A 16,675-nucleotide genomic window follows, 5' to 3' on the forward strand; every position below is an offset into this window, starting at 1 on the left:
CTGCCCTGGCACATAAATCCCAAATCTGTGAAAGCAGGAACCTTTATAACCTAATCTTTTTTCTCCAGTGCTCAGAGCATGAACATTTTCTGCTGTCTTTGGAACTGTGTCTGCAAGCAGCTCAAAGGAAATATAGCTGAAGGGCTCACTCACTTCTCAACAGCAGTTTAGAGCATGGGGTTCATTATGGCTGGTGACACAGGTAGATCTGGCATGGTGGCATCTAGAATGCCTCTTCTTTATTTTTTAAAGATTGTTTTTGCCAGGTAGAATTTTGCTTGACAGCTTTTTTTTTTTCTTTCAGCACTTTGACTATGTTATCCCATTGTCTTCTGGCTTTCATGGTTTCTGCTGGGGAATCAACTGTTATTCTTACTGAAAAAATCTCTTGTGCGTGCTGCGTTGCTTTTCTCTTGCTGCTTTCAAATACTTTGTCTTTTGACAATTTAATTATGATGTATCTTGGTGTGGATCTCTTTCAGTTTATCCTATTTGGAGGTTGTTGAGCTTTTTGAATAGGTAGATCAACGTTTTCAGCAAATTTGGGGAGTTTTCAGCCATTATTAATTACTTCAAATGTTCTCTCTGTCCCTTCTTATCTCTTCTTCTGGGACTCTTAATTTTGTATGTGTTGATGCATTTCATGTTGGATATTGTCCTACAATTCCCCTTAGGTTTTGTTCATTTTTCTTCATTCTTTTTTCTTCCTATTCTTCAGACTGTATAATATCAATCAATTTATCTTCAAATTTACTGATTTTTTCTTCTGCCTCCTTAAATCTGCTGTTGAGCCCTTCTAGTGGATTTTTCATTTCAGTTGGACTTTTCAGTCCAGAATTGCCATTTGATTCCTTTTTATAATTTCTGTCTCTTTTTTGATATTCCCAGTTTGGTGAGATCTAATTCTCATGGTTTTCTTTAGTTCTTTAAACATGGTTTCCATTAGTTCTTTGAAAATATTTAAAATATCTTATTTGAAGGCTTTTACTAGTAAGTTTAATGTATAGGTTTCCTTCAGGAGTTTCTTTTGAAACTATTGAAACTACTTTTTACCTATGTATGGGCCATATTTTCTTGACCTTTTTTTGCCTGTCTCATTATTTTTTTGTTGTTGAAGAATGGACATTTTGTTTATTTATTTATTTGTTAAGATTTTTCTGTATTTATTTGACAGAGAGAGAGAGAGAGCACAAGCAGGGGGAGTGGCAGGCAGAGAGAGTAGCAGGCTTCCCACTGAGCAGGGAGCCCAATGCAGGACTCAGTCCCAGGACCTGGGGATCATGACTTGAGCCAAAGGCAGACACTTAACCAACTGAACCACCCAGGCGCCCCAAAGAATGGGCATTTTAAATATTACAATGTGGCAACCTTGGAAATAAGATTCTTCTCCCTCCTCCAGGATTTGTTGCTGGTTGTTGTAGCTGTTGTTATATTTGTTTAATTACTTTTCTACTGAGCTAATTTTGTAAAGTTTAAATTCTTTGTTTTGTGTGGCTACTGATGTCACTGCTCCATGAGCTTAGTGGTTAGCTAATGTTTGCAGAGATTTTCTTTTTTTTTTTTTTTTGTTTTTTAATAATGATTTTTTATTATATTATGTTAGTCACCATACAGTACATCCCCGGTTTTCGATGTAAGGCTCGATGATTCATTAGTTGTGTATAACACCCAGTGCACCATGCAATATGTGCCCTCCTTACTACCCATCACCGGTCTATCCCATTCCCCCACCACCCTCCCCTCTGTAGCCCTCAGTTTGTTTCTCATAGTCCATAGTCTCTCATGTTTCATTCCCCCTTCTGAATACACCCCCTTTCTTTATCCCTTTCTTCCCCTACTGATCATTCTAGTTCTTATGTTCCATAGATGAGAGAAATCATATGATAGTTGTCTTTCTCTGCTTGACTTATTTCACTAAGCATTATCTCCTCCAGTGCCGTCCATGTTGTAGCAAATGTTGAGAACTCATTCTTTCTGATTGCTGAGTAATATTCCATTGTATATATGGACCACAACTTCTTAATCCAGTCATCTGTTGCAGGGCATCTCGGCTCCTTCCACGATTTAGCGATTGTGGACATTGCTGCTATGAACATTGGGGTGCATATGGCCCTTCTCTTCACTACGTCTGTATCTTTGGGGTAAATACCCAGTAGTGCAATGGCTGGATCATAGGGTAGCTCAATTTTTAACTTTTTAAGGGACCTCCACACTGTTTTCCAGAGTGGCTGTACCAACTTGCATTCCCACCAACAATGTAGGAGGGATCCCCTTTCTCCACATCCTCTCCAACAATTGTTGTTTCTTGCCTTGTCTATTTTTGCCATTCTAACTGGCGTAAGGTGGTATCTCAGTGTGGTTTTGATTTGAATTTCCCTGATGGCTAATGATTTTGAACATTTTTTCATGTGTCTGTTAGCCATTTGTATGTCTTCATTGGAAAAGTGTCTGTTCATATCTTCTGCCCATTTTTTGATTTGTTTATTTGTTTCTCGTGTATTGAGTTTGAGAAGTTCTTTGTAGATCTTGGATACCAGTCCTTTATCTGTAGTGTCATTTGCAAATATATTCTCCCATTCCGTGGGCTGCCTCTTAGTTTTTCTGACTGTTTCCTTGGCTGTGCAGAAACTTTTAATCTTGATGAAGTCCCATAAATTCATTTTATCTTTTGTTTCTCTTGCCTTTGGGGATGTATCATGAAAAAGGTTGCTTTGGCCGATGTCGTAGAGGTTGCTACCTATGTTCTCCTCTAGAATTTTGATGGATTCCTGTCTCACATCGAGGTCTTTCATCCATTTGGAGTTTATTTTTGTGTATGGTGTGAGATAGTGGTCAAGTTTCATTCTTTTGCATGTAGCTGTCCAATTTTCCCAGCACCATTTATTGAAGAGACTGTCTTTTTCCCACCGGATGTTTTTTCCTGCTTTATCAAATATTAGTTGCCCAAAGAGCTGAGGGTCCATTTCTGGGCTCTCTATTCTGTTCCATTGGTGTATGTGTCTGTTTTTGTGCCAGTACCATGCTGTCTTTGTGATCACAGCTTTGTAGTACAGCTCGAAATCTGGCATTGTGATGCCCCCAGCTTTGTTTTTCCTTTTCAACAGTTCCTTGGCAATTCGGGGCCTTTTCCGGTTCCATACAAATTTAAGGACTATTTGTTCCAGTTCCTTGAAAAATGTCATTGGTATTTTGATCGGGATAGCATTGAAAGTGTAGATTGCTCTGGGTAGCATGGACATTTTAACTATGTTAATTCTTCCGATCCATGAGCATGGAATATCTTTCCATCTTTTTATGTCTTCCTCAATGTCTTTTAAGAGTGATTTATAGTTTCTAGAATAAAGGTCCTTTACGTCTCTGGTTAAGTTAATTCCAAGGTAACGTATGGTTTTTGGTGCTATTGTAAATGGGATGGATTCCCTGATTTCTCTTTCTTCGTTCTCGTTATTCGTGTACAGAAATGCAACTGATTTCTGAGCATTGATTTTGTATCCCGCCACGTTACTGAATTGCTCTATAACTTCTAATAGTTTGGGAGTGGCTTCTTTTGGGTTTTCCATATAGAGTATCATGTCATTGCAGAGATTTTCTTAAACACCTTGTACTAAAAAACTCCCAGTCTTTGCAGATGAACCCTGTGTGTTTGGGCACATCTTCAGCATTCAACCAGACAGTTTATGACTCTGCCTGAGCCTTCACTTCCTGCCTAGACAGAGCCCAAAGGTCAGCCAGCTTAAGTTGACAGCTAAAGTTATTTTCAGGTCTTTTTTGAACACATGCACAGCCCTTGGCATGCATATGGCCTTCTAGATTCTCAGGAATATTTGGAGCTTTTCAAAGCCCTTATTCCCCAAAGCATCTGTCGCCAGCTTTGCGTCTCAAGCCTTTTAGTTAGTCTATTGCTTTCTCCAACTCTTACTCACTGCATCAGGCAGCAATAATTAAAACATTTGCTTAGAAATGTTTTCACCATCATACCACCTTTAGCACTGGTCAGGTTCCAAGTAGTCACGATAGAAGCAAGCCTTCTGAACCAGTATTCTTGGGAGCCACCAACTAGGTCAGAACAAAGAATTAGAATTAGAATTCTTTGCGATTGAGTCATTCTGCCCCTTCTGTACCTGTACCGGGAATGCAGGCTGTTATTTGCAAGCCTGACACTGGACTAGGGAGCAGAGATGGGAAAAGTGTAAGTTTAAAGATTGCTGTATTTATTTATTTTAGAGACAGAGAGAGAGAGAGTATGAGTGAGGGGTGGGGCAGAGGGAGAGAGAGAATCCTCAAGCAGACTCCATACCAGGACCCTGAGATCATTACCTGAGCGGAAATCAAGAGTTGGCTGCTTAACCAACTGAGTCACCCAGGTGCCCCATTTTTCTTACTTAAACACTTCCCTGGTTGCATCCTTTGGGCTAGTATCCTCCGTGAATTAAAACCTTTCTCTGTGCCTCAGTTTTCTTACATTATAAATTGGGGAGAAAAGTAATGATACCTAATTCACAAAGTTGTCATTAGCATCAACTCACTTACCATGTGTAAAAAGCACTTTGTAAGTTGTATAATGCTATATGAATGTCAGCTATTTTAATTTTTTGGTTGTAACATTAGAGACATGAAAAAGGTAGAACTTAAAGTTTATAAGTACCATGGAAGCAAAGACTTAAAGTTGAAGAAATAGTCTTTCTTCAGTTCTATCGTACTATACCATGTGTTTACCTCTTAACTTTGATTAGAGTAGACAGTTCATTAACAGGTTACAAAGTTCAAAAGGTACAAAACACTGTAGAATAAATAATGGCCACCTCTGACTTCCCCTCCTGGAGACAAATAATATCACCAATGATAGGGTAGGTGTGCCCAAAAACATGCAGATGTATATACTTCCAAAGAGGCATTATGCACATGCAAACAAATATGAATGTATGTTTATTATGACTTTGTTAAATTAATATTTGTTGAGTGGAGCACAGGGCACTGGATGGTGAATCACACACATATCAACAATAAACCATAAGAGAAACTGAAATAGGAAAATTTAGTATTCACATGTTCGGGAGGAAGTACACAGCATGCCCCAAGGAGCCATATGGGCAGGTCAAGGCAGGATGCAGACATAGCCATAGAACCTAGGGCACATTTCTTTGTTAGGGTCTATGATGCAGTGCTTTGGGGTTCCCAGACTAAGGCCAGATTGGTCAATTCAAACCAAACGGGTGGGTTTTTGGTGAGCTCCACAGGGGTCTTATCTAAGGGGCACACAAAGGGATGACCCTCAGAGGTGGGAAGACTGTTAATCACAAAGGTTACAGGGAAGTCACATCAGGATTCCATGATTTGCTCATGACTTCATGGGTTTATGTCTAGGGCATGGGCTTGCATGAGAGACTACTGTCAGTTTAAGGTCACTGCAGGTTGCTTGGCCAAACAAAATGGATGCTGAGGTAGCAGCACCATGGAGTATAGCTGACCTGAACTCTCGACAGTGTTCTTCCCTCTTGTTTTGCATGAATGGTAACATACGTGAAATACTCTCCTGTGTCTTGCTTTACTGACTTAAAAATCATGGTGATTATTCCATATCATTATTCCATTATCAGTTTACAAAGCCTTCTTTGCTTCTTTTGCATGGTATTCCATAGACAGATCATAATTTATGTAAGCAATCCCATATTGTTGAACAATTAGATTGTGTCAGTCTTTTGCTAATAAGATTTATGCACCAGTGAACAAACTTGTATATACATTATTTCTCACAAGTGAAATATAAACTTGTAGGATAAACTTACAGATGTAGCATAGTTGAGTCATTTTATACTTCGAAAAATATTTCCAAAATGTTTCCCATAAAGATAACAGTTTACACTTCCATAGTATGTACTTGTTTTCCCAACATTAATCCTGAGGACTAAATGTGTTTTATTTAGGTTATAAGCCCCAAGACTTCAAAGGTACTACAAAAATCACCCTCTTCGAGGAGAATGGTAAGAAAGAATTTCCTTTCCTCTCTTATTAACTCCCTACATGTATTCTCTGGCTGTGTCTATCACACCCGTGTATAATTTTGGTCATGATCTATCCCTCAAACTTGACATTCATGTGGCTGATGAAGAAATAGTGTAGGGAGAGAGTCAACTAACTGATGACTCAAAACATATGGTTAGGCAGCCTGTACACAAGTATGAATATTGTAGGAATTTATAGGGAAAATGTGATTATTATGATCACAGGTTCAGTAATGTCAGGAAAGTGGGATTTATCTTATAGAAGTTTCTGGGGGATGCTGGAAGAGGAAGGGCATGAAATAACCAAAACAGTGTTTTAGGAGTTTAGTCTTGGCTCCAATGACCTGACACCCTGCACCCTCCTCCCCAAGTCCATCTCCCTCAACATCCATTCCCTGGCATGCTTTCGTGGTTCTTACTAGTTATAGTATAAAAGTATCATAATAATTGACACTATTTCAAAATATTTTCTATTAGTTTCCTACCACAGACTAGGTAGCTTAAAATATTAGAAATCTATTCTCTCACAGTTCTGCAGGCTGGAAGTCTGAAATCAAGGTGCCTGCTTAGTTCGTTCCTTCTGAAGGCTGTGAGAGAAGGATCTGTTCTTGACATCATTCCTAGCTTTTGGTGATGCCACCAATTCTTGGTATTCCGTAGCTTATAGATACATCACTTCAATCTCCACCGCCATCTCTACACACTGTGTGTGTGTGTGTGTGTGTCTTCGCCTCTTGTAAGAACAGTAGCCATGTTGGATATACATCCACCCTACTCCATCTACTTCATCTGAGCTAATTACAACTGCAGTGACCCTATTTCCAAATAAGGTTATATTCTCAGCTACTGGGGGTTAGGATTTCAACATATCTTTTGGGGGGACACAGTTCAACCCATAACATATTCCTTTCAGGGTATATATTGAGTCAGTTCAACTTAAACCTTCTTATATCAACCATGCCATCTTTTGAGAATGTTCAAATTTAAAATGATTACCTGAGGAGTTAGCCAGATCCTCAGATACGAATTTATTTAGATTTATATCTAGATAGATAATTAATTTTTAAAATACTCAAAATTTGGAAACAAAAGGAATTTCCCCAGCCAATGACAAAAACAGGAATTTCTGTTAATTAGACCATGCCATTCTTTGATTATTTAATTTAACTTAACAAGAGCTCCAAGGTAGGTCTGCAGGCCAGTCTTGTCATATGAAAACAGAGATACTCAGCAGTCCATACGCTGCTCTTCAGAGTGTTATCACACTCTTTGAGGGATCAAGTTTTAAGTGGTCATTTGGAATTCAAGTTGGGACCCCCAATCATTGTTATTAACTAAAGAAAAAGGATATTTAAAAAGCTGTATTTTCTAATTGATTCTCAAATTTTTCAGAAGGTTGATCTTAAAATACATTGAAATACAGAGTGCTGCTTAAAGTAAGCTTAATTAGGGCACAGTTCAAGGAAATGAACTGATAGAAACATGAGATTTTGTCATAACCTAGTGTTACTTCTCTCATTTTAAGGCATTATAGCAAGGCCTTAAGCATGTAACAAAAGTAAAATCCCAGGTTAAGTTTAGTGAATCTCCTATTAACTAGAAAGTAGTGTTTCATTCTGGTTAAATACTGGTCACATTCACATGTTTTCCTAATTCACATTGCCACTGATTTTCATATCTCTTAAGTGCAGTCATTAAAGTGATATTCATCCTAGTTTGACAGAATGTACTGAATTTTTCCTCATTGGCAGTCTGACGTGCCGGAAGGAGTCATAAGGGTCCATGCTCCACTTCTCTCTAAGGTGTCCATGGCCATTCAACTCACTAGTCACACCAAAGCCAAAGACATACTGGCAAAATTTCAATATGAGAACAGGTGAGTAAAAGTGAATATAGGTCTCTTGTACAAGGAAGGTGATCTTTTATCAGATGAGTAACGTTCTAGGCATTTACAAACTTGACCTTCTTGGAAAATTAGAACCTGTTACTTTGGGGAATTTACCAAAAGAGTAAGTCAAAAGTAGAGAAGGGGATTAAGTAGACCATAGAATTGTTCATAACAGAAGTGTGTTTTGTTTTGTTTTTTAAGAAATTTCTACAAATAGAATTCTTAATAAGTATCTTCCATTTTGGGATTTCATTTACACATGAGTTTTACTTTTTATTAGAATAAAAAATATAGCAAGTTAGTTTTAGAGATAACTTGGAATACCATTCCAGGCTTCACTGAGCTTCAGCATGCCTAGATCAGATAAAGTTTATGTAGTTAAATGGACATCATAGCTGTTTTTTAACTTAAAACATACTACTAATAAATCTTGAGATGAGAATTTTATTTACAAATAAAGTCCTTTTGCTCATCTCCCATAAGTCACCTTGAAGCAGCATTAATCAGGTAATTTTTCTCTAGGCATGCTTATTTGAGGATAAACATTTGCCCTGAGGTTTTTAAAAGATGAGAAGCATGAGAGGCACTAGTTTAAATCCTCCATTAGAGAGCCGGTACAGCTTCATGGTCTCTAGTAAAACTGATGGATATTCCTTTTATTCTTTCTTTTTGTTGTTGTTGTTGTTGTTTTTAGAGAGTGAGAGCAAGCAGGGGATTGGGAAGGGGAGAGGGAGAGGGAGAGAATCTTAAGCAGACTCTGTGCTGAGCACAGAGCCCAATGTGGGGCTTGATCTCACAACCCTGAGATCGTGACCTGAGCTAAAATCAAGAGTTGGACACTTAACTGAAGCACACAGGTGCCCCAGACTGATGGAAATTCCTCAAGAGAAGCTTTACAACCATGTTAAGAAGGAGTACCCATGTTGGGGGGGGAGCCAATTGTGGAAGATTACATACCATAAGACTCCATTTATATAACATTTTGAAGTGAAAAATTTTAGAAATGGAGGGTAGGTTAGTAGTTTCTGGGAGGTGAGGAGAGGAGATCATGGGAGGGCGATGGGTATGGTCATAAAAGGGCAACACAAGGATCTGACAGTGTGGGAGTTGCACAGTATCTTGACTCTGGTAGATCAAAGAGCCTCTACAAGTTGTACTGAACTTAATACACACACACAAATGAGTACAAGTAAAGTGGGAAATTTGAATAGGATAGGTGGATCATACCAATGTCAGTATGCTAACTGTGACGTTATACTTACTTGTATAAAATGTTACCATTTGGGGAGAAGTGGGCAAAGAGTATGAGGAATTTTTCTATATTATTTCTTACAACTATATATGAATCTACCACTATCTCAATAAAAATATTTCAGTTTAAAAAAACAAGAGTAGCCAATAGAAGTAATCTATGGTGTTACAGGCCAGAACAGTGGCTTTCTATGAGGGTGGAAGGGATAGTGACTAAGAAGCCATGACAGTGGCTTTTGAGAAGTTCCTTTGTTAGATTATGGGGGCTGGTTACATGATATATTCACTTTGTGAAAATTCTTCAAGTATTCTATGATACGTGCATGCTTTGTATCTTCTCTTTCTCTCTCTCCATATACATGTGTATATATATACATATATATGTGTATATATATGAGCATACATAAAAAAGAAAAGAGGAATTGATGGGGTCAACAGGAGCCCAGAACACTTACTTCTCTCTGTTGCTGGAGCACTGTAAGTAGTTACTGTTAGGGCAGTAATAGAGAGACTTGAAATTCCACTGGGGGGATGTGAACATCCCATAGATTGCTAGTCACGTGCACGACAGAATTTCCTCTGTACTCCTGTAGACCTGTTGTAGAATGAAAATCTTCTAATAAAAATAAATTAGAATCAGTGACTATAGATAGATATAAATCCTTTGTACGAACTTCGTAAGATGTTTAGTCCATTTTCCTCACTAGTTAGAACTGTGGCCAATTTCAGTTTAGTGTAAACTGGCCCATTTTTGCCTGTTTCACTAGAGGCTTATTTTCTGACTCCTAACTACTTCTGTTTAAGTAAAAAAAGGGGAGAGAAGTCCCATTCCTCCCAAGTCCTCCCTCTTCTGACTAAAAACCCTTGGACATAACACACTGACAAGCATAGGGAGACTCTAAAAGGTAGAGAGACGAGTGCTGACTGCCTAGGGACATCGGGCCTGTGCACCAACGTGGTGGTGAATTCCTGGATTTCCTTATTGCCTCCCATATGCGCAGGCGGGGTGCTGCAGGAACCTTCAGCCTGGAATAGGAACACACAATAAACAAGCTCCAAGAAGAGCCTGTTAACACAGCCAAAGGACTGGAGAGAAGGTGGCCTAACCACAAAAAAACATTTTGGCAATACCTGCCCTACTCCAACCAAACACTAATAGAAAAAGCACACAACTACACCTGTGTTTACAGTGGGACCAAGCAGGTCACTGATCTACATGCCCCACCCAACAGAATCAGGTGACCGTCCAGTTTCCAACCACAACAGTGGCAGCAGGGTCCTGCCTCGAGCGGTGTCTCCTCCACCCAGCAGCAGTGAGACCTAACAAATCAGTGCAAGGCAGTTATAGACCAGCTTCACCCCACCCTCAGAGTGAGTAGGGTCCAGTGAAGAGCAGAGCTTTACCCTCACCCAACAGCAACAAAACAGCGAGAGTCAACCTTGTTTCTTCTCTCCCTGGTGGCAGCAAAGCCCAGGAGGGAGCTGATCTTACACCCCCAATCAGAGGCAGCAAAGCAGTACCAGTTGGTGCCCCACTTTTACTGGGCAGGTGTCAGTGGGGCCCAGCAAAAAGCTGAACATACACACCCACCCAGACCTTGTGCTAAACTTCCACAGGAGGAATGCCTGCCAAAAAATGATGACTAAATAAGATCCAGAGTCTCATAATATCCAAAGTGTCTGTGATAGGATACAAAATCACTCATTATACCTAAAACAAAGAAAATCACAATAGGAATGAGAAAAAGACATTTGAGAAATGCCAGCGCTAAATTGAATTGGATGTTAGAATTATTGGACAAGGATTTTACAGCAGCCATCACACACACACACAAAAATGCTTCAGCAAGCAATTATGAATTCTCTTGAAACAAATGAAAAAATAGAAAATTTCAGCAAACAGATAGAGTTATAAAAAAGAATGAAATGAAAATTATGTAACTGAAAGAATAGCTGAAACTCACTGGATGGGCTCAGTAGTGGAGTGTAGATGACAGAGGATATAATCAGTAAACTTGAGGAGTATCAGTAGCAGAAGCCTAATGAGACATGACTATGTATTAGTTTCCCAGTATTTCCATAACAAAGTACCTCAAACTAGGTGGCTTAAAACAATAGAAATGTATTCTCTCAGTTCAGGCCAGGAGTCTGAAACAAATGGTGTCAGCGGGGTTGGTTCCTTCTGGAGGCTGTGAGGGAGAAACTCTCCCATGCCTCTCTCCTAGCTTCTAATGGTTGCCAACATCCATGGCATCCCATGGTTTATAGCTGTATCACTCCAATCTCTCCATCGTCACATCCTCTCTGTGTTTCTCTGTATTTTTCCCCCTTATAAGGATTCACTGGATTTTTGGGGGTCCCCTGAATCCAGGATGATTTCGTCTCTAGATTCTTAACTGATTACATCTGCAAATAACCCTATATTCAAATAAAGTCAGATTATGAGCATCCGGGCAGACATGAGTTTTGGAAGGGACACTATTCAAACACTTATAGTTACTGAATATACTGCAATATTCTGGATGGGTCCCTAGAACAGTACATAGATGGCTACGTAAAAACCAAGAACATCTGAATAAAGTATGAACCTTGGTTAATAAAAAATGTATTAGTATTCGTTAGTTGTGACAAATGTACTATATTCACGTTAGATGTTAATAATAGGGGAACAGGGTGTGGGGAATATGGGAACTGTCTATACTATCTTCACAATTTTTCTCTAAATCATAAAAGAGTTCTAAAACTAAATTCGTTTGTAAAATTTGTCAGAGTTTTACCGTGTAGGAGAACTACTACTTATTAATGGTAAAAAAACAATTTCAGGGTAAAATAGGTAAGGTTTAGTTATGCTAGAATTTTAGGACTATCATTGTTTTAAAAATGAAAACCACATATGCATTAATGGTCCTCTTCATTTAACTTCTGTTATTTTTAATTTAAAGAACTAAGAATAAATAGAATTAAATGTTTATTTTTTAAAGTATGAGGGTAAAGAGAACTGTTGGGAGTAGGTTTCTACACATCACTCAAAATAGTAAAACATCAATCCTAATAGACCATGATAAGTTACTACAGTGCCAGAGAAACCACACACACACACACACAACCCATACAAGGCAGTATATGAAAAAACACTATAAATAAGTCAAGATGTAATCATAAAAGATAGACCATATCTTGGGCCATAAAATAAATTTCAGTGAATTTAAAATAGTTGAAATCATACAGAATATCTTTTCTGACCATGAAGGAATCTAACTAGATGCAAATAACAGCAAAACATCATCATTTCCAAATATTTGAAAATTAAACCACACACTTCAGAATGATCCATGGGTCAAAGAGGAAGTGTTAAAGGAAACTGTTAAAAGTACATAGAATGAAAATAAAACTGCACCTTTTTTGTACAGTACAGCTAAAGCCATACTGAGAGAAAATTTATAGCAATAAGTGCATACATTTAAAAAGAGGGCAAGATCTCAGAGCAAGTAAGTTGCTACCTCTAGAAACTTGAAAAATAAGAACAAAATAAACACGAAGCAAGCAGGATGAAGCAAATGATAGAAGAGCAGAAATCAGTGAGATTGAAAACAGGAAAATGATAGAGATCAGTGAAACAAAAAGGTAGTTCTTTTTAAAAAACAATTAAAATTGATAAACTTTTAGAAAGACTAACAAAAATGAAAAGAAATCATCAATATTAAGAATAAAATAGGAAATATCCCTGTATACAATGCTTCTCTTAAAAGGATAAGTAAATACTGTGAACAAACTATATACCCAAAATCAAAAACTTAGAAGAAATGGACCATTTCCTCAAAACCCACAAATTACCAAAAGACAACCAAGATGAAATAGTTGTGTAGCCCTTAAAGAAATTGAATCTTTAAAGGTTTCCCAAAAAAAGAAATCTTCAAGCCCAGATGGTTTCACTGGAGAATTCTAGCAAATGTTTTTTAAAAAATGAACACCAGTTTAGCACATTCTTTTTCCAGAAAGTAGAAGAGGAAGGGACACTACCTAACTCATTTTATGAAATTGGTATTGACCAGATACCAAAGACAATAAACAAACACTGAAGACTAATATCTCTCATGAACTTAGACACAAAATCCTCAACAAAACATCAGCAAATCTAATCCAACATGTATTGAAGGAATTACAGTGAACAATTGGGATTCATTTCAGGTATGCAGGTTTGGCTCAATATTTAGAAATTAATGTAATCTACCACTGGATTGGAGAAAAATCATATGATCATGTTAATTGATACAGAAGAAGCATTTGACAAAATCCAGTACCCTTTCATGATAAAAACCCTCAGTGAACTAGGAAAAGGGAAGACGTCCTCATCTTGATAAAGACCATCTACAAAAATCTACAGCTCGCATTATACTTAACAACGAAAGATTGACTTCTTTCCTTCCAAGATCAAGAACACTACTTTTATTCAAAATACTTTTAGAAGGGGTGCCTGGGTGGCTTAGCCGTTAAGCGTCTGCCTTGGGCTCAGGGCATGATCCCGGCGTTCTGGGATCGAGCCCCACATCAGGCTCCTCTGCTGGGAGCCTGCTTCTTCCTCTCCCACTCCCCCTGCTTGTGTTCCCTCTCTCGCTGGCTGTCTCTGTCTCTGTCAAATAAATAAATAAAATCTTAAAAAAAAAAACCAAAATACTTTTAGAAGATTAAGCCACTGCAATAATGGAATGGAATGGAATGGAATGGAATGGAATGGAAAGGAAAGGAAAGGAAAGGAAAGGAAAGGAAAGGAAAGGAAAGGAAAGGAAAGGAGGAAGGAAGGAAGAAGGAAGGAAGGAAGAAAGAAAAAGAGAGGAAGGGAGGAAGGCAGGAAGGAAGGAAAGGGAAGGGAAAGGAAAAAAGAAAGGAAAGAAAGATTGTAGAGGAAGAACAAACTGTCCATAACAAAGTTTATCATTTTAAATTTACAGTTCATAGTATTAAGTACATTCACATTATTGTATAATCATTACCACCATCTACAGAAAGATTTTTATCGTTCCATACTCAGACTCTATCCCTGGTAAACAATAACTCCTCATTTCTCCCTCCCTCAGCCACTGGCAACCACTCTTCTACTTTCTGTCTCCATGAATTTGACAATTCTAATAATTTTTAAAGATTTATTTATTTATTTTGGAGAGAAGGGAGGAGGGGCAGAGGGAGAGAATCCCAAGCAGACTCCCTGCTGAGCACGGAGCCAGTTGCAGGGCTTGATCTCACAACCCTGAGATGATGACCTGACCAGAAAATCAAGAGTTGTACACCTAACGAACTGAGCCACCCAGGCGCCCCTCTAATAACTGATTTTTGACAACAATACAAAAGCAATTCAATGGATGAAAGACAGCCTTTTAAACAAATGATAAATGGTACTCTAGCAGCTGGATATCTGTAGACAAAAAAACAACCCAGGATGGATCACAGATTTAAATGTAAAACTATAAAACTTTTAGAAAATAGCAAAGGAGAAAACCTCTGTGATGTAGGACTAATAAAGAGTTATTAAAGTTGACATCACAAGCATGATCCAAGGATGTCTGAGTGGTTCATTCAGTTGAGTGACCAACTCTTGATTTCAGCTCAGGTCGGGATCTCAGGGTCCTGAGATCAAGCCCTGTGTTGGACTTCATGCTCAGCAGGGGAGTCTGCTTGAGAGTCTTTCCCTCTGCCCCTTCACCCATGCTTTCTATCTCTCTTTCTCTCTCTAAAATAAATAAATAAATCTTAAAAAAAAAAAAAAACCAAAACCCAGCATGATCCATAAGAGGTAAAAATGGATTAATCTGACATCATCAAGATTGAAAACTTACTGAAAGACTCAATGAAAAGGATGAAAAGACAAAGATATCCAGCAACTAACTAGTATCTAGAATATATAAAGATCAATACTCAACAATAAGAAAAAAAATCCAATTTAAAAATGAGCAAGGGGTGTCTGGGTGGCTCAGTCAGTTAAGCATCTGCCTTTGGCTCAGGTCATGAAACCAGGGTCCTGGGATAGAGCCCCACATCAGGCTCCTTGCTCAGCAGAGAGCCTGCTTCTCCCTCTCCCTCTGCCTGCCACTCCCCCTGCTTGTGCGCTCTCTCTCTGTCAAACAAATAAATAAAATCTTAAAAATAAATAAATAATTAATTAAAATGAGCAAAAGACATGAACAGACATTTCACTAAAGAGGATACACAGATACACATGCACATGAAAATATGTTCAATATCTTTAACCATTAGGGAAATGCAAAGCCACAATGACATCACTAAACATCTCTGAGAATGGCTAAAATAAATAATAGTGATGACACCAAATACTGGCAGAGATACAGAGATCTTTGGGTCACTCATAGGGCATTTTTTTTCTACATAATGTCTGCACCCAATATGGGGCTTGAACTCACAACTTGGACATCAAGAGTCACACACTCCACAGACAAGCCCAGTGCCCCATGGGCTTATATCCCAAAGAAATGAAGATTATATTCACACAAAAACCCGTATACAAATGCTTATAGCAACTTCATTTATAATAGTAAAATCTGGAAAAGAAACCCAGATGTTCTTCAACAGGTGAATAACACACGGGCGCATCCGAACCATGGTGTGCTCCTCAGCCATGAAACGCAGCACCTCGGATGAATCCAGCGATTTATAGGGATTGGGGAAAAAAGCCAATACAAACAGTTCTATGCTCTTTGTTTTCATTGACAGAACATTTTTGGAATGACAAACTTCTAGAAAATGTGGACTCGAGTACAGGTTACCAGGGATAAGGGATGGGGGTAAGAATGAGGACAGAGGGAGGTGAGAGGGCTATAAAAGGGAAACGAGAGTGATCCAGTGGTGATGGAAATGTTCTGTATCTTGACTCAATGTTGACATTCTGGTCGTGATAGCGCACTAGAGCTTTGCAAGATTTTACTATTGGGGAAAAAAGTAAAGGGTACATAGGATCTATCTGTGCAATTTCTTAAAACTATGAGCAAATCTACAATGATCTCAAATAAAATGTTTCGTTAAGCAAAATAGGTCACACCTCTTTCTTCCTCACAAAGTGCTGAAGTCAGTCTTTTTGAAGTAACTAAGCTGAAAGTCACTCTTCAGGTGGGATGAAGACCAGCCGCTCCTCTCCCGCAGCATTCAAGACTGGGGTGGAGAAATTAAATTGGGCAATTATTTTCTCTGACTTGCTTTCACTATAGAGCAGAAACATGCAATGAAGTCAACATTAAGCAGTTTGAAAAGCTTTAGGCAAGTTTAGAAACATGCCATGCACAGAAGAGAGAATCCTATTCAGTTTTTGGCAAAAAGAGAAATGAAACCTGACTTCTTTTGAACAGAGGGTAATGTGACAATGACAAGGCAATATTAAACATCCAGCTGCTCCTTCACCAGCCTTGGTGTGTCTGTAACAGTCCTCTCTTAAATGAAGCTGACAGTAGTGGATAGAATGGGCTCCAGGTTGCTATAGGGCCTAGCAGCGTCCATCTTGGTTTGGAATAGTCCCATCCTCCCTGTGCCT

General features: G+C 38.6%; 1 protein-coding gene across 7 annotated transcripts in view; it reads left to right on the plus strand.

Annotated features, from left to right (window-relative positions):
- ARHGAP28 (Rho GTPase activating protein 28) overlaps positions 1-16,675 on the plus strand; it is a 197,596-nt gene that overhangs the window by 174,674 nt on the left and 6,247 nt on the right. For 5 of the 7 annotated variants that reach the window (XM_026496006.4, XM_044382854.3, XM_057313233.1 and 2 more), the window contains 2 exons: positions 5,925-5,981; positions 7,754-7,878. The exons of 1 other annotated variant lie outside the window; for it this stretch is intronic. In XM_026496006.4, the coding sequence (XP_026351791.1) occupies positions 5,925-5,981; positions 7,754-7,878 (182 nt within the window). The remainder of the gene's footprint in view (positions 1-5,924; positions 5,982-7,753; positions 7,879-16,675) is intronic. One more of the 7 variants, XM_044382855.2, reaches the window with a different exon arrangement.

The sequence above is a fragment of the Ursus arctos genome, unplaced genomic scaffold, assembly GCF_023065955.2.
Source record: "Ursus arctos isolate Adak ecotype North America unplaced genomic scaffold, UrsArc2.0 scaffold_17, whole genome shotgun sequence".
Taxonomy (NCBI): domain Eukaryota; kingdom Metazoa; phylum Chordata; class Mammalia; order Carnivora; family Ursidae; genus Ursus; species Ursus arctos.